Below are 25,887 nucleotides of genomic sequence, written 5' to 3'. Positions count from 1 at the left end.
TGATGCATAAGGGGCTAGATTTGTAAAGTGACAACCTTAGCCATTAGTCCACACAGGTGAACCTTAGGAATTACTCCACACAGTTCATTGACTCATGCTTGATTCATGCCATTGTGAATTGCTATAATTAGTACATTCTACTCACTTGAAGCTCTACTACATTAAGTAATTGGTATGTTACCTTCAGAACGTATATCTGTTAGAACAGGTAGCAGGATTCCTAAGTGACCACTTTTATATTCATGAAGGTTACTATTGTTAGAGTCACTGCACGTTATCCCACACCCCCTCTTCTTCTCCTCCCCACCAGTTCTGACAAATTGTTACAAGCAAATAGGGACACTAGCGAAAGGGTGTTTGCAGATTGATGCAACTCCAACAAGGAATGATTCTAGATACCTGTAATTTCTTATTTGTTGAAATCTCCTGAATTTTCCAAGTCTCTAGATACTTAAGGGCCTGTCCCACTTTCACGACCTAATTCACGACCTCTGCCGAGTTTGCCCTTAATTCACGAGGTCGTAGGTAGGTCGTAGCAGGCCGTGATGCTAGTCGTAGGTACTCGTGGCATCAAGTAGGTCGGGATGTTTTTTCTAGCCTGATGAAAAATGTCCACGAGTAAAAAAGGTTGTGAATTAGGTCGTGAAAGTGGGACAGGCCCTTTAATTAGATTACCTAAGTGACAAGTGATGTCTGAGGCAAGACGTAGTCTAGTTCTTCTGGTGCAACAATGGAACTGTATTTAGGTGATATTTATATATACACACACACACACACTTTCTTGTAGAAATAACTGGGCAGTGCTCAAAAATAGGAACTTCGATGAGTTTTTTTGAAACTCCAGGAGGGTTGGGGTGGATGGGAGGGTTAAGGGGAGGATGATGTTTTTATGGCAGGATAGGGCTGGTTTGAACCTGGAAGTCAGATTTGGACCTGGAAGTCAGGACATCTCATTCACTGTAAATAAAACTTCTATTCCTATGGCAGTTCAGAGCTTAATGGTCACATTTCACTGATTCTAACTTCATTTCTATTTTTCGAACTGAATTGAAACTCTCTCATGTTAAGTAGCCCCGAATCGTGTCGTGTTTTGTAATGAGGTCCTTTTTTTTTAATAGGATTGATTGCGCTGGGATATTGAAGCTGAGAAATGCTGACATCGAACTGAGGAAAGGGGAGACGGACATTGGCAGGAAGAACACGAGGGTCAGGCTGGTTTTTCGAGTTCACATTCCCCAGCCCAACGGCAGGAGTCTCTCACTGCAGGCTGCTTCCAATCCCATTGAATGCTGTAAGTTTTCTATTACATTTAAATCTAAATTGTCATGGTCACTGTAGAAATGCTAAACAGCATAAATTGCAACTATTCTGTTCTCCGTTTGAAAGAAATTGGCATTTCTACTTTTTTTAAATGAGCTATTTCTAACACTGATAATATTCCCCAAAATGTACTCTTGTCGTGCTATTGAATTTCGTCCCACACAAACACAAGTAGAGCTGTTCTCAAGCACCGACATGCTTTCAATGGTGATAGTGCAGAATACAACGGAGTAGTAATCTGTTCCTCGTCCCATGTGGCCACAGCACAATAGAGTATACACATCTTACTCCGCTGCTCAAATTTACTTCTATTGATTCCAATGTAACAATCCTTTTTTTAACCTCTATTTGTAATATATTAAACATTCTTAAGTTTCATAGTGTAAAAGATCCTTTTCCTTAACTTCCTCATTGGATTTAATAATGAGTATCTGTTCAATTGGTCTCGCCCACTTGGAAGTATTTTGTTTGTACGCCACCCTCTCCAACCCTTTTATAATCTTTATATAGTGCTATTGTATCATCCATCAACCTTCTCTGTTCTGTAGACAAGAGTCTAAATTGTTCAGTTTTTAATATTATCTCAGTTCTAGTATCGTCTTTCTGAATCCCTCTTGCACCCTTTCCTATGGCCTTTAAGGGGCTGCCCCACTTGGGCGACCTAATCTGCGAGTTTAGAAGAGTGTCTTCGACCTTCAAACTCGCATCATGGTCGACATGTGGTCCTAGGAGGTCATATGAGGTCATTAGAACTCTCCTTCATGCTCGAGGGAAGTTCCCGAATACTTGTGGCCTCAGCTAGGTTGTGGAAACATTTTCAGTATGATGAAAACATTTCCGCGAGTAAAATTTGGTCGGCATGGTTCTTTTTGACTCGTAGTGCAGTGGAGTGGGGTCGCTATTTAGTTACAGGCAGTCGAGGGCAGCCGTAGGCAATCTTTTTTGCTGACCGGGCATTTTGATTGGCACATTGGAGTTTTCAGGACCAGGGAAAACTGTAGGTAAAATGCCCGCTAAACTTTATTATACTTCTTAAAGTGTTTCCACTCCTCTTCCCAGGCCTCTCCCGCCCCAAGAAGGACCCTCTGCGAGCCCCTTAGTCCCAAACGTTCCTAGCACAAAACTGCTCCACCCTCTCCCCCATCTCTCCACCCTTCTCTCCCCCTCCTTCTCTCCCCTTCTCTCCCCTTCTCTCCCCTTCTATCCCCTTCTCTCCCCTTCACTCCCCCTTCTCTCCCTTCTATTCCACCTTTCTCTCCCCTCCTCTCCCTCTCGCCCCCCTTCTCTCCCCCCCCTCCGCGCTCTCTAAAGGACTTCCCGTACACTGTGGCAGCCGTTTACCGTCCTATTCATCATGCAGACAGCGCTCCCCTGCTTTCCCTGGCCCCCGCCTTCGCGATGTGTTTGTGTGTGTGTGCGGTTGGTCGATCCAGCTCGAGGCTTTCCAGGCGAGTGCCCACGAGCTTGAAGGTCGAAGACACTCTTCTTAACTCGCCGATTAGGTCGCCCAAGTGGGACAGCCCCTTTAGGTTTCCATTTTTTGCTTGGATTTACTGAATAAATAAATAACAGTGTCTCAAACATGGACAAATGAAGCTTCAGTTCTAAATTTAAGTTGCACAAGTTATTATTACAGCTCTCTAAATTCGTACTAATTTTTATAGAAAGAATGTCGATGAACAATGAAGGTTATTGTTCAAGCAAGTGTATCGACTGATATCTCTAATAATTTTCTAAGCTTTTCGAAGCTTTTAAACTGTTACTTAGTGACATCTACGCTGGCATCAACTGCATGTAATGAATGTAAATAAAGCACTTCTAATCGTTTTAACTAATATTTTCATAATAGGTACTTATGATTTATCACATAACCTAGAATAATTGTCATAGTCATAGAGTCTTACAGCATGAAGACTCTCAGCCCATGGCCCATCTTGCCCACACCGGCCAACATGTCCCATCTGCAACAGTCCCACCAATCTGCGTTTGGTCATATCCATGTACCTGTCTAAATGTTTCTTAAACATTACAATAGTACCGGCCTCAACTATCTCCACCGACAGCTCGTTCCATACACCCACCATGCTTTGTGTGACAAAGTTATCCCTCAGGTTCCTATTAAATCTCCCCCTCACCTTAAACCTATGCCCTCTGGTTCTCGATTCACTTACTCTGGGGAAGAGGCTCTGTGCGCCTATTCATATCATGATTTGGTGGATGGGTTATAAACACAATTATTGTCAATTATTGTCCATAACTTGAGAATGGAAAAAAATACTCTACCTAAAGGGCCTGTTCCACTTTCCCGAGCTGCTCACAAATTCTCCCGAGTTTTCCCCCTAATTCAAACAGGGAGAATGTTCGTAACGGGGGTCGTAGGAGTCCGTAAATATATTGTGGCAGCTCGTTATGTCAGCCATAGGTACTCGGGGCATTAAATGTTGCAATTTTTCTCCTCCCGACTATCGTTTTACTCGTGGACATTTTTTTGTCATGCTGGTAAAAACGTCCCGACTTACCTGATGCCCCGAGTACCTACGGCTGACATAAGGAGCCTCCTACGGACCCGTTACGAACATTCTCCAGGTTTGAATCAAGGGGAAAACTCGGGAGAATTCGTGAGCAGCTCGGGAAAGTGGGACAGGCCCTTAACTGTTGAAGCTCACCCAACTGCATCGTAATTAAGGTTGCCAATTAGTTAAAAGGAATGTCCAGTCCTATTATTCAAAGGACAGTTGTTAAACATGAAACTACTTTCAAATACAATAGACTAAAATTCACAATCAGTAAGGAGTTGTCTAGAATTGCCGCTGATTTCTGAAGGTTTGTTTTTTCCAGCACAATCATGTTCTTCTGGAGGAGCTAGCTCAGTGTGTGGCGAGGGAGGTTGAGAGGGACATCCGCTGTGTGATGGCATCACATGGGTGTGACCAAAAACAAGCCCCAACCACAGAATAAATGCCTGACAGCTGCCAAAGTAAAACACCAGAAATAGCTAGAAATTTCAATGCTGAGAAATGAATCTCAGAAATTTGAAAGCACTTATTCCCTCAGATGTAAAAAAGGGCTTCCAACCCGAAAGGTCACCTATCCATGATCTCCAGGGATGCTGCCTGACCCGCTGAGTTACTCCAGCATTTTGTGTCTTTCCTTGGTAAACCAACATCTGCAGTTCCTTGTTTCTGCTTTTTAACACTATTAAATCCTCGAGAGACTTTTAAAAGCCAAATTAAGAAAACTGCAAACCAAAATCTTTAAGCAATGAAACAAAATCAAAACTATATGGTACTTGCCAATGTACCTCACAGACATTCACCTTATTGAAATAAACCTTGTTTAGGCCAGATGCATCCTGATGCAGGATGTTCATGCAAATTCCACACCATACGCTGGCAGTTCACCACCACAGCTCTCTACCTCCTTGCAGGGCTTGAAGAATCAGAAAGCATTCAAAAAAATTGCAGCAACTCGCTGATTGCAATGTTGGAACCCTCCTTTAGTTTAGTTTGGTTTAGAGATGCAACGCGGAAACAGGCCCTTCGGCCCACCGGGTCCGCGCCGATCAGCGATCCCCGCATATTAACACTATCCTTCAATTGGACAATCTTTACACTTACCAAGCCAATTAACCTACAAACCTGTATGGAGTGTGGGAGGAAACCGAAGGTCTCGGAGAAAACCCACGCAGATCACGGGGAGAACATACAAACTCCGTACAGACAGCACTCTTAGTCAGGATCGCCTATTGGCGTGGTCTCAGTGGGTCGAAAGGCCTGTTCTGCTATCTCTAAACTAAATTAAATTAGCTGCAGGAGTATCTATGTGTGTCATGTTCTGGTTCTCTGGTCTGTATCCCCTGCAAATAGGCTCTGTGTCAATAGACACCCCCTCTACCACATTGACCAAACTTCTTCAATGCCACCTGATAATAATCATATTGTTTCCCCTTTGAACACTAATTTCATGAGAGAACATTACACTTGTTGGCACAATTTGACCCGACAGAAATATCGTTATATCCATTATTCACAAACCTCTTGCAGTTTTCAATAGAGATTAACAAAGTTGATCTAAGAATAAGGGGTAAGCCATTTAGAATGGAGATGAGGAAACACTTCTTGACACAGAGAGTTGTGAGTCTGTGGAATTCTCTGCCTCAGAGGGCGGTGGAGGCAGGTTCTCTGGATGCTTTCAAGAGAGAGCTAGATAGGGCTCTTAAAGATAGCGGAGTCAGAGGATATGGGGAGAAGGCAGGAACAGGGTATTGATTGGGGATCACATTGAATGGCGGTGCTGGCTCGAAGGGCCGAATGGCCTACTCCAGCACCTATTGTCTATTATCTAATGGATGTCTCTCAGTTCTCCTGTAAATTATATATCTTCCTAAATTTGCATGCTTAACCGAGTCTGATTACATTATGTAAGGAACTTTCATAACAATGGCGCCACAGAAATTCAAACAATTAGTTCCTGATCTAATACAGAAGCCCGTATGATTGAGCCTAATTCCGGAATTTTTTTATTGAAAACACCAACAATTGTAGAACGAGCTGGCACTGCCCAACCCCAGGTGTCAAATGAGAGACAAACTGGGTTTTTTTAATATTCATTCCTGCATCTGTTTTTGATTTAAAATGACTTGTGCTGAAAACTTTGTCAGCCCTGTTCAATTTTAATTCCGCTACAATTGCATCCTTCACTCATCTGATTTAGTTATATTTGGTTTGTCAAACAGATATGTTTGTTGTGATGTTCTATTTTAAGTTTTGAAATGGAATTCATTATGCACATTGGCGTTGCAGTGAGATATGATGACAGGAATAGCTGATCAAGATCAGCACTTGTTAATAGAAACCTTCATCAAGTGAAATCATGCAGTTGAGAGAGAAAGTTGAGAGAGAAAGAATGAAGAACAGTGAGGAGGCACACAATGCTTGCTGAAGCAAATCTGCTTCTTGTGTCATTTAAAAAAAAAAAAAATCCTTAGTTTACCAGAGATGGGAGGACAAGTACAGTCACAATGCAAACTGTTATAGGCGCAGTTCAAGTTAAGAGAGTCAAGAGTGTTTTATTGACATATGTCTCAGATAGAACAATGACATTTTCACTTGCAGCAGCACAACGGAATATGTAAACAATATAATAAACAAGAAGAAAAAAGTTCAGTGTGTGTATATATACATATACACACATATACCTACATACATATGCACACATACACACAATAACAGTGCAAAAAGATAAAGCCAATGCTCCCAAGTCTATGTAGTTCGGAGGTTATTTGGAGGTTGTAATGTTTAATAGCCTGATGGCTGTGGGGAAGGAGCTATAGAAGGAAGTTGGGATGTAATGTTAAAATTTTACAAGGCATTGGTGAGGCCAATTCTGGAGTATGGTATACAATTTTGGTCGCCTAATTATAGGAAGGATGTCAACAAAATAGAGAGAGTACAGAGGAGATTTACTAGAATGTTGCCTGGGTTTCAGCAACTAAGTTACAGAGAAAGGTTGAACAAGTTAGGGCTTTATTCTTTGGAGCGCAGAAGGTTAAGGGGGGACTTGATAGAGGTCTTTAAAATGATGAGAGGGATAGACAGAGTTGACGTGGATAAGCTTTTCCCACTGAGAGTAGGGAAGATTCAAACAAGGGGACATGACTTGAGAATTAAGGGACAGAAGTTTAGGGGTAACATGAGGGGGAACTTCTTTACTCAGAGAGTGGTGGCTGTGTGGAATGAGCTTCCAGTGAAGGTGGTGGAGGCAGGTTCGTTTTTATCATTTAAAAATAAATTGGATAGTTATATGGACGGGAAAGGAATGGAGGGTTATGGTCTGAGCGCAGGTATATGGGACTAGGGGAGAATACGTGTTCGGCACGGACTAGAAGGGTCGAGATGGCCTGTTTCCGTGCTGTAATTGTTATATGGTTATATGGTTATATGGTTATTCCTGAACCTGAACGTTACAGTTTTTCGGCTCCTGTACACAAACCACTGATGGTTTTTTGCATCATTCAGTTACATTTCAAGTACCGGCGAACCTTTTCTGGGTATCATCAATACTTTGACAAAATTATGTTCAATGCTTTTCAGATTTTCCCAAATTATTATTGTTTAAAATGGTTTTGAAAAAACAGCCGCTATTTGTAAACAGCATTCTTTTCTTAAAATAGTTCAACTAATGGATGTGGGATGACTTGGAATTTAAATCATCTGGAACATCTTGTGAAAAAAAAACAAATAAAATCTGCCGATTTTACCCAAACACTTAATTTTCCGACATTACAACCCTGACTGCAGCTGCAAAATGTTTCATTCGTTGAAAAGCTCTTTGGGTTGTGCTGAGGATATAAAATTGCTATGAAATGTTGTTTGTATCTTAAGTGGAGATAGAAAAATAAAATGCTTTTGAGATTTTGTGGAGCATCTTAAATTCTTTGAGGTTCCCCAAGTTATTAATACCACATTTACATGAAGACATTGATCTTGGTTCTGTAGACAACTTCATTATGAAAATGGCTGAAGGGAATATTTGCTGCAACTGATTAGGTAGATTTAATGGTGAAAATGAGGGGATATTCACTGATACAGCATCATCTGATGCAGTACTGTCTCCAGTGCTTTGTGCCCAGGGCATCCGGATGAATCCTTGATGCAGGAAAGATGTTCCCGATGTTGGGGGAGTCCAGAACCAGGGGTCACAGTTTAAGAATAAGGGATAGGCCATTTAGGGCTGAGATGAGGAAAAACATTTTCACCCAGAGAGTTGCTAAACTGTGGAATTCTCTGCCACAGAAGGCAGTGGAGGCCAATTCAATGGATGTTTTCAAGAGAGAGATAGATATAGCTCTAAGGGCTAATGGAATCAAGGGATATGGGGAGAAAGCAGGAACGGGGTACTGATTTTGGATGATCAGCCATGATCATATTGAATGGTGCTGCTGGCTCGAAGGGCTAAATGGCCTACTCCTGCACCTGTTTGCTATGTTTCTATGAATCCCAAAAAAAGTAGCTGTAACAGTGAAATGTACTTTCTCAAACTACTGATAATTTGCAATAAGTGTACTTTCTTTTATTTTTTTCCAGCTCAGAGATCGGCCCATGAGCTACCGATGGTAGAGAAGCAGAGCACAGACAATTGTTCAGTCACCGGTGGACAGCAAATGATCCTTAATGGTCAAAACTTCACAACTGAGTCAAAGGTGGTTTTCACAGAGAAGACACCTGGTGAGTCATCTTTCTCTTTTCTTTTTTTGTCTTCTCCATATTTTTCTTTTTTGAATCCTTTGAATCCAAATTGAACTGAATCACTAATCAAATCTAAAAAAATTGAATTGCATCCTTCAGTCTTTCTACTGCTTGTATAAATGTGGAGTTTGCACGTTCTCCCTGTTACCTCCGGGCACTGGTTTCCTCCCACAGCCCAAAGTGGTGCAGGTTTGTAGGTTAATTGTAAAATTGCCCCTCGTGTGCAGGGAGTGGATTAGAAAGTGAGATAACATAGAACTGGTGTGGTGATAGCATAAAACATCGATGGTGATTGATGGTTGGTGCGGTCTTGGTGGGCCGATGGCCCTGTTTCCATTCTGTATCTCTAAACTAAACATTAATAAAGTACTTCCAATTTTGTTACACTCGCTGCACTGATAAACTCTTGTTGCATGCGTGACTGGACTAGTAACATTTCACACTGGTAGACTAATTAACATTCTTGTGAGGCAAAAAAGGAACTTTGGTTTACACATTCATGTTTAGGTTTATTATTATGTGTGGGAGAAGACGGTGTACCTGGGGAAAAAAACCCACACGGTCATGGGGAGAATGTACAATAACTCCATACAGACAGCACCAGTAGTCAGGATCAAACCTAGGTCTCTGGTGCTGTAAGGCAGCAACTCTACAGCTGCACCACTGTGCCGCACCATATGATGTAGGATGTGACGTAGGTAAGTCTGAGCTTGGAGTATTGTGTAGAGTCATTGTCCTCTGTCAGCTGACTGCTGAATGCATCCAGCAGGAGGCTTTGATGGATCTAAGGAGCCCACGTGTTCTAAGATATTGTATGAATATCTGTTTATTAATCACTTAAATATGGGGAATGTTTTTATTTATTGTCACAAAATTATGTACATTTACAGCACAAAACATTCATATTCATGATGCCCCACAAAACCTTATTCAATTCCATCAGTTTGATTTTCAGTTCTTTCTTCCTCATTTGTTGACCATAAATTATAGAGTATTGTGTTCTTAGAGTCATACAGCCTAGAAACAGGCCCTTCATTCCAACTTGCCCATATCGACCAACATGTCCCATCTACATTAGACTCTTTTTTTACTTACCGGTATGTAGGCCAAGTATAGGCAGGAGGGGCTGGTTCTTAATGTGTGAATCATAACTAATTGGCAGTAGAAACTAAGAACAGTTTCAAAATCTACATCATTGAGAATGATCTTTTCACGCCCTCCTATAAACAGTATTTACAAGACCATTGACAAGAACAGTAACACTGACAAGATCATTCTTTAGCTCCCCTGAAGCAGATTATTATCACTAATGGACATCTGGATTTTTCTATGCTACTTTGCTTGTTGAGAGATGACAATATTTTGGTTATAGCTTGGGTGACAAACATTGTCCAATGGCCCATGGGTACGAAGGCACAAGGAACTGCAGATGCACGTTCACTAAAAATGACACAAGGTGCTGGAGTACCTTGCGCGTCAGGCAGCATCTCTGGAGAACATGAATAGATGATGTATTGAATCAGGATTCTTCTTCAGACTGATTGTAGTCGGGGTGGGGAGGAAGAAATATAATACCTTGCTCTGTCCTGCCCCAACATCCCTTCCATCTTTCCCTCTGTTACTGTAATCAGCCTGAGGAAGGGTCCCGACCCTAAACTTCTTGCAGTCATGTTCTCCAGAAATGCTGCCTAACCCGCTGAGTTACACCATGTCCTTGAGCATGAATGTGGAACTAGCAGCATTAACACCATTACTAATACATTACGATTGCAAAAAACTTCTCGGAGAAAGTCTATCTTTTTGGGATTGGGCCATTTTAGCCTCTCTTCATAAGAATTGCTGTTCAAGCTATTATTTAAAACGGAAACATAATTCATTGTACATTATGTGGGCAAGACGGAGCTTGGAGTATTGTGTGCAGTGCTAAAAAAATAAAGATACAATTGTTATGGAGGGAGTGCAGCAAAGACTCTGTAGTTTGGCTACAAGAATGGAGGATTTGACACGTTCTGTACAGTACAGAAGAAAGAGAGACATCCCTCATAGAAGATAAAACAGTGCAGCATGGGAATGGGCCCTTCAGCCCACAATCATTGTGCCAAACATGGTCTAGTTAAACTGATCTCATCTGTCTGCACATGATCCATATCACTCTATTCCTTGCAATTCCATGTGCCCATCTAAAAGCCTCTTAAATGCCACCATCATATCTGCCTCCACCACCACCCCTAGAATTGTGTTTCAAGACCCCACCACACTCTGTGTAAAAAAAGTTGCTCCGCACATCTCCATTAAACTTTCCTCATTAAAACACGCACAATTCTTACAAAATCTCAACAGGCTGGGTGCAGGAAGGATTTTCTCCTGGCAGTGCCGTGTAGAATCGGGGATTATAGGCCTGGAAAAAAGGTTAGGCTGTTTAGCAATGGGGCACGAGGACATTTCAGCACACAGGGACGGGTTAATTTTTGGAATTCTCTACATCGGATGAACGTGGCTGCTCAATCACTGAGTTTGATCAAAACAGAGATCAATAATATTTTTGGATATCAGTGACTCAAGTGAAATGGATGTATGAAAGAAAACACATGTTGAGGTAGAGGATCAACCCTGATCCTGATGAATGGTGGAACAGGCTCAGAGGGCCAGCTCTTGTATCATATGTTCTTGCGTTATGTGAATTACTTGCGTTGTTAGACTCCATAATGCAGTTTGCTGTTGTTGCACAAACAATGGTTGGGTTTGCTCCGTTTCATGTGGTCAGAATGGGGTGGCAGGAAACCAAAAGCGAATTATTGTTAAATGCAACGTGTGTTTCATAATTGCTGCTGAATCTGTGCATTTTGCCAACTGGTGCTTAAAAACTGAAATATGGAACAGAACCTGAAGCAAATGCAGTAGATCAGTTCCACTTCCCATTTGCCACTCACTCTCCAAACTTTTAATGGAAGCAATTATATTAACTATGATATAAATTTATCATGATTCTGTATACTGTGGATGGCTTGATTGTCTTTCCGCTGACTAGTTCGCAAGCAACAAAAGCTATTCACTGTACCTCGGTAGACTTGACAATAAACTAAACTGATAAACTATACTGAATTAATGGACCGCACCATCACATATTTATATACAGCAGTATTATTTATTGCTTAAGAAGGAACTGCAGATGCTGGAAAATCGAAGGTACACAAAAATGCTGGAGAAACTCAGCGGGTGCAGCAGCATCTATGGAGCGAAGGAAATAGGCAACGTTTCGGACCGAAACGTTGCCTATTTCCTTCCCTCCATAGATGCTGCTGCAACCGCTGAGTTTCTCCAGCATTTTTGTGTACCTATTATTTATTGCTTATCAGGTCAAATCTGAAAACATTTGTTGTCCAAACTGTTTGGGAAAAGGCATGTTTAAAATAATCTAATTGGTCTGGTGTTGATTGTCAATATATTTTTTCTAGTTTGAGTTAAGTTTGGAATAAGTTAGGTCTTTATTCTCTGGAGCGCAGAAGGTTAAGGGGGGACTTGATAGAGGTCTTTAAAATGATGAGAGGGATAGACAGAGTTGATGTGGATCAGCTTTTCCCTTTGAGAATAGGGAAGATTCAAACAAGAGGACATGACTTCAGAATTAAGGGACAGAAATTTAGGGGTAACATGAGGGGGAACTTCTTTACTCAGAGAGTGGTAGCGGTGTGGAATGAGCTTACAGTGGAAGTGGTGGAGGCAGGTTCGTTGGTATCATTTAAAAATAAATTGGATAGGCATATGGATGAGAAGGGAATGGAGGGTTATGGTATGACTGCAGGCAGGTGGGACTAAGGGAAAAAAGTTGTTCGGCACGGACTTGTAGGGCCGAGATGGCCTGTTTCCGTGCTGTAATTGTTATATGGTTATATGCTTTAGTTGTCAAGTGTATCGAGATAGTGAAAAACTTTTGTGAGCTGCTGACCAGTCAGCGGAACGACAATACATGATTACAAACGAGCTATCCACAGTGTACAGATACATGATGAAGGGAATAACTTGAATAATGTTTATAGAAACATAGAATCATAGAAAATAGGTATATAAATGTTATTTATGACAGTTTTTCCCTCATGGTTCAGAAATAAAGAATTAATTAAGTTAGTAGGAAGGAACTGCAGATGCTGGTTTAAATCGAAGATAGACACAAAATGCTGGTGTAACTCAGTGGTACAGGCAGTTTCTCTGGAGATAAGGAATGGGCGACGTTTCAGTCTGAAGAAGGGTCTTGACCCGAAACGTTATCCATTCCTTCTCTCCAGAGATGCTGCCTGTCCCGCTGAGTTACTCCAACATTTTGTGTCAATCTTCAACATGAATTAAGTTAGCATAGGTGGAGATGGAGAGGTCAAACACAGAGAAAGAAATAATTGAATTTATTCACAATCTTAGACTGTTCCAAACTACCGTAAAGCCAACAATGTGTAACTCCTGTGGATATAAGGAACTGCAAATAATGCTTTACAAAAAAAGACACAAAATGCTGGAGGAACTCAGCAGGTCAGGCACATCTCCGGAGAGCATGGATTGTTGACGCATCGGGATCGGGACTGAATAAGGGTCCCAACCTGAAACTGAGCTTGCTGGGTGTGATCTTAAGTTTATCCCTGACTGTCCTTATCTTCCTAAGCACCCCAGTCCCAAGTAAAGTCTTCTTAAGTCCCAAGGGGGATGTTTGACATTTTGGAACGTTAGATTAGTATTCTGCTGAAGCAAATTCCACAGGTTTATACAGGACTGTAATGCAGTATGTTAGCTGCCCCTGAATTTCATTTTGAATTGTTCATTTATATTCATTCAAATTAATATCTATTCTTAGAGGGAGCTGATGTAAATGAGCTCATTTCAGATTCAATTTAAGACAAATGTCATTTTCAGTGCATTTTAGTTAAAGTTATATCGAATGAAAAGTACCATTCAGACGATGTGGTATAAAGAAATACATTTAAGTTGATTGGAACACGACAAAACAACATTGAGCAGGATCTAGTTTCTGCAGGTTTCCTTCATGGAATTTTCAACAATGTGATATGTACCGATTATGTGGAAGAAAGAACAAGAGGATAATATGCATAACCAAACCATATCTACTGGTTTAACAAAAGTGATTTGGTTATTAGATGGCCCAAAAACAGAAATTTGTATTACTACAACTGGATTGAATCGCAAATGTTTCTCAGGCAGCACAGTGGAGCAGTGATGGAGCTGCTGTCTTGCAGCTCCAGAGACCCGGGTTCGATCCTGACCAATGGTGCTGACTGTGTGGAGTTTGTTTGTTCTCCCTGTGACCATGTGAACTATCAGCTGAAAGGAAAAACAAAGTGCTGGTGGAACACAGTGGGTCAGACAACATTTGGGGAAGGATTGAATGGAAAAAGGGGGATGGAATGGAAAAAGCCTGTCCATTCCCTGCCCAGATGTTGCCCGACCCACTGAGTTCCTCCAGCATCTGTGTTCCACTCATGATTCCAGCATCTGCAGTCTCTTGTATCTCCAATCTGCTGAAGGGACTTTGACCAGCATCTGTGGGTGAAAAGGTACAGTTGATGTTTCAGATTGAAACCTTGTCTCAGGTAACAGCATTAAGGGCCTGTCCCACTTGGCCGTCATTTGCGCATCACAAAATCCTGCGACGCCGCGCACGGCCACGCGTCACTACCTATGCCATCACGACCATGCGCGCGTAATGCGCACCATGCGCGAGTTGTGCATCGTGACGCGTAAATTATGTCGCGTAAATTACACGCAAATGACGGCCAAGTGGGACAGGCCCTTTAGGTAACAGGGTACTGCCCCTATGAAGACTAATTCCCTTTTCCACATTGGGAACACCTTTTGTGTGGCACCAGAACCATGCTGAATGGAATAAACTAAGAAGAGATTTGGGCAGCTCAAAACTGCTCAGCAATGAGGCAACATGGATCATGACCAAGAGTTGCAGATGTGAACACCACCACATTTGTCGCCCATTGCTGACCACAGCCCACACTCCACTTACTTTCAGGCTAGGCTATTAACCATGGTTAAATGATGGGTGCAGAAGGCCATATCAGGAGAGCACTGGGCATATGAGGCACCAATCTGATGAAACTTCGAAACAGGAATACTTGTGAGAGTGAATTAGTAAAAGCAGCAGGCAAAATGCAGGACAATGTGACTCATAATCGACTAATCAGAACAAAACTCAGCAGTTCTACCGCATCATGAAATGTGGTGACTATTGAACACTAACAGATGGAAGAAAGAACACCAAGAACATCTTTTAGTTTAGTTTAGTTTAGTTTAGTTTAGAGATACAGCATGGAAACAGGCCTTTAGTCCACCTAGTCCGAACGTACCAACATTTCGGCGGGGATGGTGATTGAGGCAGATATGATAGTGGCATTTAAGAGACTTTTGAATAGGCATGTGGACATGCAGGGAATGGAGGAATATGGATGATGCACATGAAGATAAGCATTGGTCTTGGCATTATGTTTGCCACAGATATCATGCGTTGTGGGGCCTCTACTTGTGCCACATTTTACTATGTTCTATGTACTCAATAAATGAAGCTGTCCACAACAGCAATTAAGTTTGTGCCGATAACTGGGAACTAAAGTTTGTGCCACAAAATGGCAGACAATGACAGTCTAAGCAAAAGAGCGCCTAGCTTTGATGATAGTGTCACAACTGCATTCCTCATCATAAGCATCTTGGGATCACCCTTGACCAGAAATTCAACCATATCCGGAAAGAGCAGAAAAACACAGAGGCAAGTGATTTAATTCCTTGACAACCCAAAGCCCCATCCCATCCGCTCAAACTTCCAAACAATTTAATTGTTATTATTCCACTTAATTGTTTAGACCTGTGCCACGCTTTGTAATCTTGCTATTCTGCTGTCATATGTTGTATTTACTCCTTACTATAAAACAAATAGATCAACCAGTCTCAACATTTCTCAACATTTTTTTTTTAACCTCAAATTAAATGTCACCATTATTTAAATCTTCCTTTTAGAAAAGAAAATTATAATTTGCATGTTCCATGCTACGGTAGTGTAATAGATTACCATTAAGATTAGTAAACCGATAGATCATCAGGATGAAGAAGGGTTCCGACCCGAAACGGCACCCATCCTTTTTCTCCAGAGATACTGCCTGACCCGCTGAGTTCTCCAGCACCTTGTCTACCATCAATAGGCCGTTCTCTTTTAATGCTCATAATTGTATTTTGATATAAACAAGACATGGTGGAACTTTGCATACACCGTACACCACAAAATATTTGAATTGATAAAAACTATTGAAATGTTGGGATTAGTTACACCTGAAATGTAAAAACAAAGCAACTGGACCAAGCAAATCCTGACTTATGAGGGTATGATTGCATTTCAGCATAGAGAAACATTGTTTTGACTCGTTAATATATCTTGTTTTCTAAGGTGTTGGACTATATTATATTTCACCCTATTTGAATCCACAAATCTGCTATGTAGAATATAGCTGAAAGTGAAAATGTTAGATTAGGAGTCACCCGAATGTTCCACAGCATCAACAACCTGTCACGGATTTATTTTCCTATAAATGTTTTGGAGCAGATTTGATTAGAAATTATTCCTATTGAGGTAAATCCTGTCAGATTTACCATCATGCAGTGGCATATTCTTTTTTTTTGCAGATTAGTTATTTTCTGCTTTTCCTGGTGTTAATTCCTTAGCAATATAACTCACCTTGAGATTTTTTTTTGATGTCTGTAATGGAGTATTTTTCATTACATTGTTCGTCCAAATGAACAAGCTATGTATATTTTCTATAAAATAGGTGTAGTGCTGTAGAGTGTAGAAAGAAAGAACTGCAGATGCTGGCTAGGATACAAAAGGACACAAAGTGCTGGAGTAATTTAGCAGGACAGGCAGCACCTCTGGAGAATGTGGATAGGTGACATTTTGTGTTGAGACAGGTGACATTAAACCTTTAGTTAAGTTTAGTTTAGTTTAGAGATACAGCGCAGAAACAGAGACCCGGGTCTCTGGCAATGTAAGGCAGCAACTCTGCCACTATGCCACCATGTCGCCCGTGCCATCATGTGGTAGGGAGAAGAAAGCTGGAAAAGGGGAGAGGCAGGACAAAATGTGACGGGTAATACCTCGATAGAGCAAGGGAGGGGGGGGGGGGGGGGTTGATAGGCAGATGGTTGGAACAAATGCCAGAGGTAAGAAAATAAGGTGTGCGCCAGGTTTGAAGAGTTGCAGATTGTTAAGCCAGAAGTTGGAAAGTAGCGGAGGGAGGGGGTGGTTGGGTTGTATAGCTCTTTATCAAGTGAAGAGTTAAATAAGTAACCAACTGCACTTAATTATTTGACAGACAGAAATTTTGGATGGTTTCCACACTAACAGAAACAATCTGGAACTTTATAGCCTTTAAAGTCTTAATTAATATTGGGAACCACTTCCAGCAATTTTCATTGGCTGTTGGCTTTGTACGGTGCTGAGATGGCGGTGGGACATTGGTTTATAGTTTACCTTTGAAGATTGCTCTGGTTTCTTGCATTTTATAGTTTGTTTTTATAAATATAATAACAAAATGATGTTAACATTTTATCTTCTTTATACAAGTAAAGATATATCCAGCACTGCCAGACATAAAGTAGCAGAATCCCCACATGGAAAGGAGCTATGAGATTTAGATGTAATCCGTTTGAAAATGTATGGGGTTTTGATAGATAATGTTACTGTAGCTTCTGTAAATTAAGCTTGAAATACAGATCATTTACACCAGGCAGAGGTGAAAGGAATTGAAATTTGTTGCACACCTTGATGTAAGAGTTTAAAAATATATATTTATCAAACATTTTATGTTGACTTGCCAATCAGTTCACTATTTAATTGCTGCACATAATTGAAGTCCTGTGCAATGTCACCTTAAACCTTACCCAATGTCACATGTCACCAATTATTTAACTATATTCAGAGGAAAGCACAATTCTTGGAAAAGAGTGAAATGTGTAATTACCAATTAAAAAAAAAACCTATCTAATTGAGGCCAAGAATTCTGCATTAAGTGCAAAGAGCAATCTGGCCACATAACTGCACTCAAAATGTGGCTGTATTAAAAATGTTTTAGCTCAGATATCTGCACAAACTCATTTATATGTAACTGCATGGAAAATCATGATTCATCATCATGACCTCGCAGCATTTTGTATATGACTTTTTAAAAGAAGTGGCATAATTCCTTCATCTGGTAACCTATTACAATTTTATTACTGCTGAAAGTGTGTTCAGCACTGAAGATTAAGGAACCTCAATTTGTGGAGGATGTATCTTGTGGTGGAAAGATTGGAACGACTGGGCTTGTATTCACTGGAATTTAGAAGGATGAGAGGGAATCTTATAGAAACATAAAATTATTAAGGGATTGGACTCACTAGATGCAGGAAACATGTTCCCGATGTAGAGGGAGTCCAGAACCAGGGTCCACAGTTTAAGAATAAGGGGTAGGCAGTTTAGAACTGAGATGAGGAAAATCTTTTTCACCCAGAGAGTTGTGAATTTGTGGAATTCTCTGCCTCAGAAGGCAGTGGAGGCCGATTCACTGGATGCATTCAAAAGAGAGTTAGATAGAACTCTTAGGGCTAGTGGAATCGAGGAATATGGGGAGAAGGCAGGAACGGGGTACTGATTGTGAATGATCAGCCATGATCACATTGAATGGCGGTGCTGGCTCGAACGGCCGAATGGTCTACTCCTGCACCTAATTTCCATGTAACTATGTACGTAAATTCCTCAATTTTTTCTGCTGACAAGTTTTGGCCGATTTTACACGATTTATGATGAAAGAAATCAGGTTGGTCTGACAGAAACTTTAGATCTATACGTCTATGAAAGAAAGAAAGGTCTATATTCAAGAGCAAGCTCGACGGCCTGTGCTGTGAAGCACTACCTGGTGTTCTCGTAAACCACAACGTTACATAATCTATTCCTGGCCTGTCGAAAGTTTGTTGGCCAAGTCTTGAAAGCAGCTTCTCTAGGCTAGAAAATGAATGCAAGGATGCAAAAATGTTCTAGAATAATGGATCTTTAAGTAAGCGGATTCTTTACTTTGGTCTCTGGATCATTTCTTGACTGTGCAGCAAACTGCTGGGAATGTGAATTGATCATGGCATAGTGAGATCAGAAGAGGCAATAGATCCCCATAAATATTGGGTCAATAATCTGTCCTTATTCAAGTTACGAACGGAGGCAGTGACAAGGAAGTTAGAAGTGTGATGTAGAGTCACGTTTGACACAGAGACAACAGTAAAGAGAAATTAAAGGAATGGAATGTCTTATAGAAAAAAAGCAAAAGTAAAAGTTGGGGAAAAAAAATGTTTGAAGAAGTCCTATAACCAATTTACTAGTAGGATCCTACAATTCCTCTATTTCTTTCTGGCTCTTTCTAGGTGGTGATGTATCAGGGCTATTAACCATGCCATTAATAGGGTCCTTTAAGAGATAAATTACAAAACCGAAATGGCTGCTATGAGACGAAGATAGATAAATCCAGAAATTTCAAAACACGCTATAGAGAGGCTCAATCTGAGATAATATTTCTTCTTACGTGTTAACAAAATTAACTGGGAACTCAGCTCAGCAATTTGTCTAATTGTCACAAATTGCTGGATAAAGTTATGAATTTACCACTGATTTTCTCACAGTCTTTAGGTCTCCTGTTTTGGATCAGCTGTTAATTTTGATCTAATGACCTCTAACACAATATATTTCTGTGTGGTTAGGGTCCTGCTTAACCATCATGTTCCTCATGGTGAAATAGTTTACTGAGAATCATTTTACTCGTAAAATAAAAAAAGACCACGGTGGAATTGAACTGTACTTAACCAACTATCTCAAAGAGAGGAGAAGCAGAGGAAAGTATCGGTGGAAACAATAATCCAAGGGTTACATTTTCCTAGTTTTAGTTTAGAGATACAGCATGGAAACAGGCCCTTCGACCTGCCAAGTCCACGCTGACCATCAATCACCTGTTCATCCTAGTTCCATGTTATCCCACTTTCTCATCCACTCCCTGCACATTAGGGGTAATTTACAGAAGCCAACTCAAGTAACTTACAAATTTGTACATTTATGGGAGGGGCAAGTAAACCAGAGCACACAGAAAAGGCACATGTGGTCACAGGCAGAACATGCAAACTCCACACAGACCGCACCCGAGGTCAGGATCGAACCCGGATCTCTGGCATGATGAGGCAGCAGCTCTAGCAGCGGCACCTTATTAAACGTAAATGTACTTAAATATACTTAAAAATAAAATTACTTCAGCTGTTAGATTATAATTATTTGGATCTCCTAATTTTCTATTTTCCACACAATCATTTATAATTTAAGGAGTCATCGGCAAAATGTGCAAAGGTAGGCATGAACAGGTCTTACTCAACCTTCCACTAACGCTGCAGTGGTTGATCAGAGACACCAACCAGGAATTTCCCAGTGAGCTAGCCTGAAAATAACACCACAGCACAAAACGATGTGTGCCACTTAAACCTTTTGATGTTTGCAACTCGCTGTGCAGCAAGTCATATCTTGGGCAAACGTTTAGTTTCAGCTCCACAGATTGCAAAATGCAAACTTCAAATAAAACAGAGCAGTGCTCAAAAACTGCTCTGTACATCTTGCCCTCGCCACCATTTTTTCAACTGTGATGATGGCAACAGCATCCATCGCTGTAATGAGGGAGAAAAATGTCATCAAGATGATAGCCAAATTAATTCCTCAATGGATGTAGCGAGATACTTTTTAAATGATTCTCTTCAATTCATTTTCCTTTAAGAAAGTAACATAATTTGTTTTTTTTAAATATGATTCATTTTAGAATTTTTAATACTGATATTTGATGATTTTAATTACTGGGAAATGACTGATCCAGTTGATGACATTTATTTTAAAAAGTGCTATTGTTTTTTTCCAGTGAAGGGAAATATGTGTTCGACATGTTTGGATTGCTTGAATCTTACTATAATCATGTCCGCCCATCCCATGTATGTAGAGCTAGTTGCTATTCAAGCACTTAGCCAAATTCGGAAACTTTGTTTGGTTAGATGTACCAAATCTGGCTCAGCAATTTGGGAATAGAAACCTGGAAGATTATTTTATGTTAAGAGGAATGGATTGGTTGGAAGGGCAGCAAACTAGCAGAAAATGTTGAGAAAACAGTGAGAAGCAATTAAAGGCAATTTACAAAATTTTTTGATTATTCATAGAGTCTTGCAGTGTGGGAACAGATCCTTCGTTCTAACTTGCCCACACCAGCCAACGTGTTCCATCTACATTAGTCCCACCTGCCTGTGTTTGGCCCATATCCCGCTAAACTAGTCCTATCCATGTACCTGTCTTAAATGTTGCAATAGTACCTGCCTCAACTACCTCTGCTGGCAGCTCATTCCATATACCCACCACCCTATGTGAGAAAAAGTGACCCCTATAATTCCTATTAAATCTTTCCCCCCTCACCTTAAACCTATGTCATCTGGTTCTCGATTCCCCTACTCTGGGCAAGAGACTAACCAATCTACCCAATCTATTTACCTCATGATTTTATACACCTCTATAAGATCAACTCCTATCCTCCTGCGCTCGAAGTAAAGACCTCTCCCCATACCTCAGGTCCTCTCGTCCTGGCAACATCCTCGTAAAGGGCAGTCCCACTTGGGCTATTTCATCTGCGAGTTCTGGCGAGTTTGTCCTTGACTCATACTTGCAGCATGGTCGACACGAGGTTGTAGGATGTCACTGTAACTCTCCTTCATACTCGAGAGTGGTCTCCGCATACGCGAGGCCTCAGCTAGGTCGCGGCGTTTTTTTCAATATGTTAAAAAATGCCCGCGAGTAAAAAAAGGTCGCCATGGAAAAAATCGATACTTTTTTTACTCGTAGGTTTAGTCGTAGTAGGTCGGCATGTTAGTCGTAGGTAATCGAGGGTAGTTGAAGGTAGTCTTAGATAGTTTTCATCATAGTCAAAGGGAGGTCGAAGGAGATCAAAGGAGTTAGAATTAAGACCTCAAAGTTAATTCAAAGTGTCAGATGGAATTCAATCTCAAAGAATATGAATCAAAGCATAGTAGTGAAAAAATAACAATGAAAATAGTAGCCGGAATTGAAGTAGTAAACAGTGCTGCAGTGGATCAGGGAATTTAGACATACATGTTAATCAAAGGTAACACCCTGAGATGGAAGCATTTAGAAAAGGTTTTATTAAAATTTAAAAGCCAGATCAGCTTGATCAGACCTAAAAAGATCTTAGAGATTATTGCATGCTTTGGGCTTCAAGCCAAATTAAGAATATTGAGATATTCAGGAGCACACAACAAATATTCTCTAACATAAACCCAGCTAAAGGAATGCACAACATTCTGGAAGTTCAGGACTGAGTAGACAGATGGTTGCTCTAGCTGAGGAATCTTGAACAAAAGATATCAGGCTATTTTATAGTTTTGGGACAAAGGGCTGGAGAAATGTCATTATGAGGAGGAATGTGTTTCTGGGATTAACAGTTGAGGCAGGTAAAATGGGGATTTCCTAAGAGCTATATCTTGTCTACCTCGTTGATTTCCCCCGAGCTGTATTAGTCATTCACATGCACAAACGGATGGCATGCACAATCCTGAATCTATTGCTGATTCATTCACAATACAAATTAGAATTAAGATAATTTTAAAACAAACCAAATTATTAAATATAAAATTGATTTAAAATCATATTAATTCTATTTTCCCGCCTAAACTTTTACATGTACAATTTTTACATTTAGGTTAGTTTAGTTTACTTTGGAGATACAGTGGAGATACAGATACAGTGGAAACAGGTTCTTCACCCCACCGACTCTGCTCTGACCAGCGATCACCCACACACTAGTTCTATCCTGCACACTAGGGACAATTTACAGAAGCCAATTAACCTACAAACCTGCACGACTTTGGAATGTGGGAGGAAACTGGAGCACCCGGAGAAAATCTACAAGAACGTACAAACTCCGTACAGCCTGAAGAATAATATTCATCAATATACATATTGATATTTATCTTCCTCAAAAATGGTGCCAGGATAAGCGTTATGTTTATACAACATGCTACGGCATTTTTGTTGAAATATGTCAAAGCAAGAACGTAGCGTTTTGGAGGCATTACCCAGGCCCAAGGAAGAGGATTATAAAAATGTTAAACAGACAATAGTAATTGATTCTAGATGTGGTGTTCACAGCATCCATGACCAGGAATTAGAACCAGTACATTGCTTCTCTTCACCATGCCAAAAGTTGGCTTGATGTGGATGGGAAACCAGTGGAGAAAGTGGGAGCATTTTTAACAGTCATTTAGTAAAATTGTATGCCTGATGGTTGAGAAATCTATGATGAGGGGCAGCCACTAATTACAAATTATTACTAATCAAATATAAAGGACTAGGAAAATCTTATTGTTATAGTGGGTTCTTGATGTATGGGATGATTGAAAGCGGTTGAGGGAGAAAGGATGATTGAAAACAATTTTAAACCTGAGAACAGATTCACAGCAATGGAAGTAAGGGGACCAGAAGAGTTTATCTGAATTGCTACAACAAGAGCTAACACACAGATGTCTACTGATTAGCTTTCTCTGCAGTAAGCCTTTCTGAGTCACACTATGCTGAAGCTTTTTTGAAGTCTCACCCCTGATTAAATATTTGATTTTTAATATCAGTGGCAGTGGAGGATAAGGATAAAAGGAAGAGGAGAGCAAAATAATAATTTAAAAAACAAGCTAGTTGTCAAAGCAAAGCTAAATAATGAGTGGAGCAAATTGCAATTGTAAGCGCTTTTCTGACCAGCTTAAACTGTAGTGTGCTTATAAGGAGACTACTCAAGCAGACCAGTTCCCTGGGCTCCGGATGTGCATATTTTATAGGGCTGAGATACGTACTATGAATGGAGCCTTGCTTTGGCTCGGGGACCTGGTTTTAATCGTTACACAATGTTAATAAGGCTTACGCTTGTCTATGCCGCAGCCTCAATCAGTTCCACAAAAATCGCATGTTACAAATGTGGTGTTGAGCGAAATGGGTCCACAACCTCCCACATGGCTGTGGGATGCCCGAGGAGACTCACAAGATCAGCCTTGTGCTTGAAGCGTTCCCAAATATGAATATAAAAATAGAAAATGTATTTGATAATTAAGTTGAGGCACTGCTTCTCTCTCAACAGTTGCACTTTCAGTTTGGTACTGATTAAATTGAAAATTCTTTGTCGCCAAAAAAGTAAATCAAAAGTTTCGTTTCCAAAAATACAAAGCTGCAACTATAATTACAGTTTCTCAAAATATACAGCATGTTGTGAGTAATTTGAAATGAGTCAACATACGGGACTTTCTGTGCAAAGAGTTGGAATCAGTTTCAATGCAATACACATTTCAAAAGATCAACGCGTTGCTTCAGAAACTTGGTGTTCTATTTCAGGCAAATACTGGAATATTTTGTAAAAGAAATAGGTAGCATTTCGCGGCAATTGAAAGTACAAAATTCTCAACAAATGTGAATCAACCAAATTTCCCCACATTTTAAATATATGCTCATATATTTTCATGAAAGTGGTTTGAAAAAAGTATTTTTGAAAAGGGCATGAGTGAGTAACTTTGTAACAAATCTGATATTCCAAATCTCAATATCAGGTGTAGATTGCGGAATGATCCTGATGCTTTTACATTGAGATCTTGACCCATCCTCAGTACAGAATCATTTTTACAAGATGCTTTTGTGCAGATTAACTCTGGGAAATTTATTTTGGGGTTTCTCCTAATTACGTGTTGAAAATAGACATCTCAAACCTTCTATTCTGCAATGTAAGATTTATATTTGTTATTATACCCAGATACAGTTATGTATACATAACCTTTTCAAAATTGCTTTTTGCAAACCACTTGCATTATATGAGCTAAGCCAGATGGGCAATTCTGTTTACACTCAGAGGATCTTTTCATCAGTGATTCCGAACACATTGATTTTGTGCACCCGATAGCATTCCCAGTCTTAATATTGCTGAATCACACAATTTTTTGAAGATGAAAATGAAGTGATGATCTGGATATAATCTGTCGATTTCCTTCACTTATCTTTTCATACACAATGTCATCATAAGCTGGACAAACTGAATGCATTAATGGAAACTAAGCTGACCACTACATTTTGACCTGTATGGATAGAAACATAGAAACATAGAAACATAGAAATTAGGTGCAGGAGTAGGCCATTCGGCCCTTCGAGCCTGCACCGCCATTCAATATGATCATGGCTGATCATCCAACTCAGTATCCCGTACCTGCCTTCTCTCCATACCCTCTGATCCCCTTATCCACAAGGGCCACATCTAACTCCCTCTTAAATATAGCCAATGAACTGGCCTCGACTCGATGCTTGTTATGTATTGTCCTGACTTTATACACTTAGAATAGCATGGATTTGCATCATTTATTTTGCAGTTACCGTATCAATTGACAATTGACAATAGACAATAGGTTCAGGAGTAGGCCATTCGGCCCTTCAAGCTAGTACCGACCGCCATTTATTTATTTATTTATTTTATTTATTTATTTATTTATTCCGAACAAGTAAAGACATTAACGACATTAATATTAACAAAATCGAAATTATCAAACAATTGGACATTACAATCAATATTTACAAAGCAATGAGAAGAACAAAATCAAAGTTCCAATGTCCAACTCTGTGTCTGTACAAGCTCGAAAAGGAGTGAGAAGAAGAATAACTTATTAAATCTCACCCCTTTTCCCCAACACTTCTACCATATCTAAAAATCAATTCATTACTATTAATAATACTACCCTAGGCAATTTCCCGTAATACCTACAGACATATATATACATACAACTATTATGTACATACAAACTTCATAACTGAAGTACCCAAACATAAGTAAACAATAGTAAAGCAATAGATAAACACTAACCCCCACTTGTCAACCATCCCCTCCATCCCTGTACCCCTTGAGAATTATTTTTTTATATATCATTTTAAAATGATTCATGTTTGTGCATTGCTTCAATTCCCCGTTCAATTTATTCCACACTCCTACTCCACAAACCGAAATACAAAAGGTTTTTCTAGTCGTACGGACTTTTTGTTTCTTAAAGTTAAATATTCCTCTTAAATTGTAACCCCCCACACGCTCGTTAAATAATTTTTGAATGTTTCCAGGTAAATTTTTATTTTTGGCCCTAAACATTATCTGAGCTGTTTTGAATGTAACCAAATCTTCTAATTTTAATAATTTTGACT

General features: G+C 40.1%; 1 protein-coding gene across 3 annotated transcripts in view; it reads left to right on the top strand.

Moving 5' to 3' along the window:
- The window catches only part of nfatc2 (nuclear factor of activated T cells 2), a 124,254-nt gene that overhangs the window by 40,203 nt on the left and 58,164 nt on the right, over nucleotides 1–25,887 (top strand). For all 3 annotated transcript variants that reach the window (XM_033041551.1, XM_033041550.1, XM_033041549.1), the window contains exons 5-6: nucleotides 1,119–1,291; nucleotides 8,406–8,546. In XM_033041551.1, the coding sequence (XP_032897442.1) occupies nucleotides 1,119–1,291; nucleotides 8,406–8,546 (314 nt within the window). The remainder of the gene's footprint in view (nucleotides 1–1,118; nucleotides 1,292–8,405; nucleotides 8,547–25,887) is intronic.

This window comes from Amblyraja radiata, chromosome 23 (assembly GCF_010909765.2).
Source record: "Amblyraja radiata isolate CabotCenter1 chromosome 23, sAmbRad1.1.pri, whole genome shotgun sequence".
In the NCBI taxonomy this organism is placed as follows: domain Eukaryota; kingdom Metazoa; phylum Chordata; class Chondrichthyes; order Rajiformes; family Rajidae; genus Amblyraja; species Amblyraja radiata.
The sequence above is the reverse complement of the archived record's forward strand: the minus strand, read 5'-3'. Positions and strand labels throughout refer to the sequence as shown.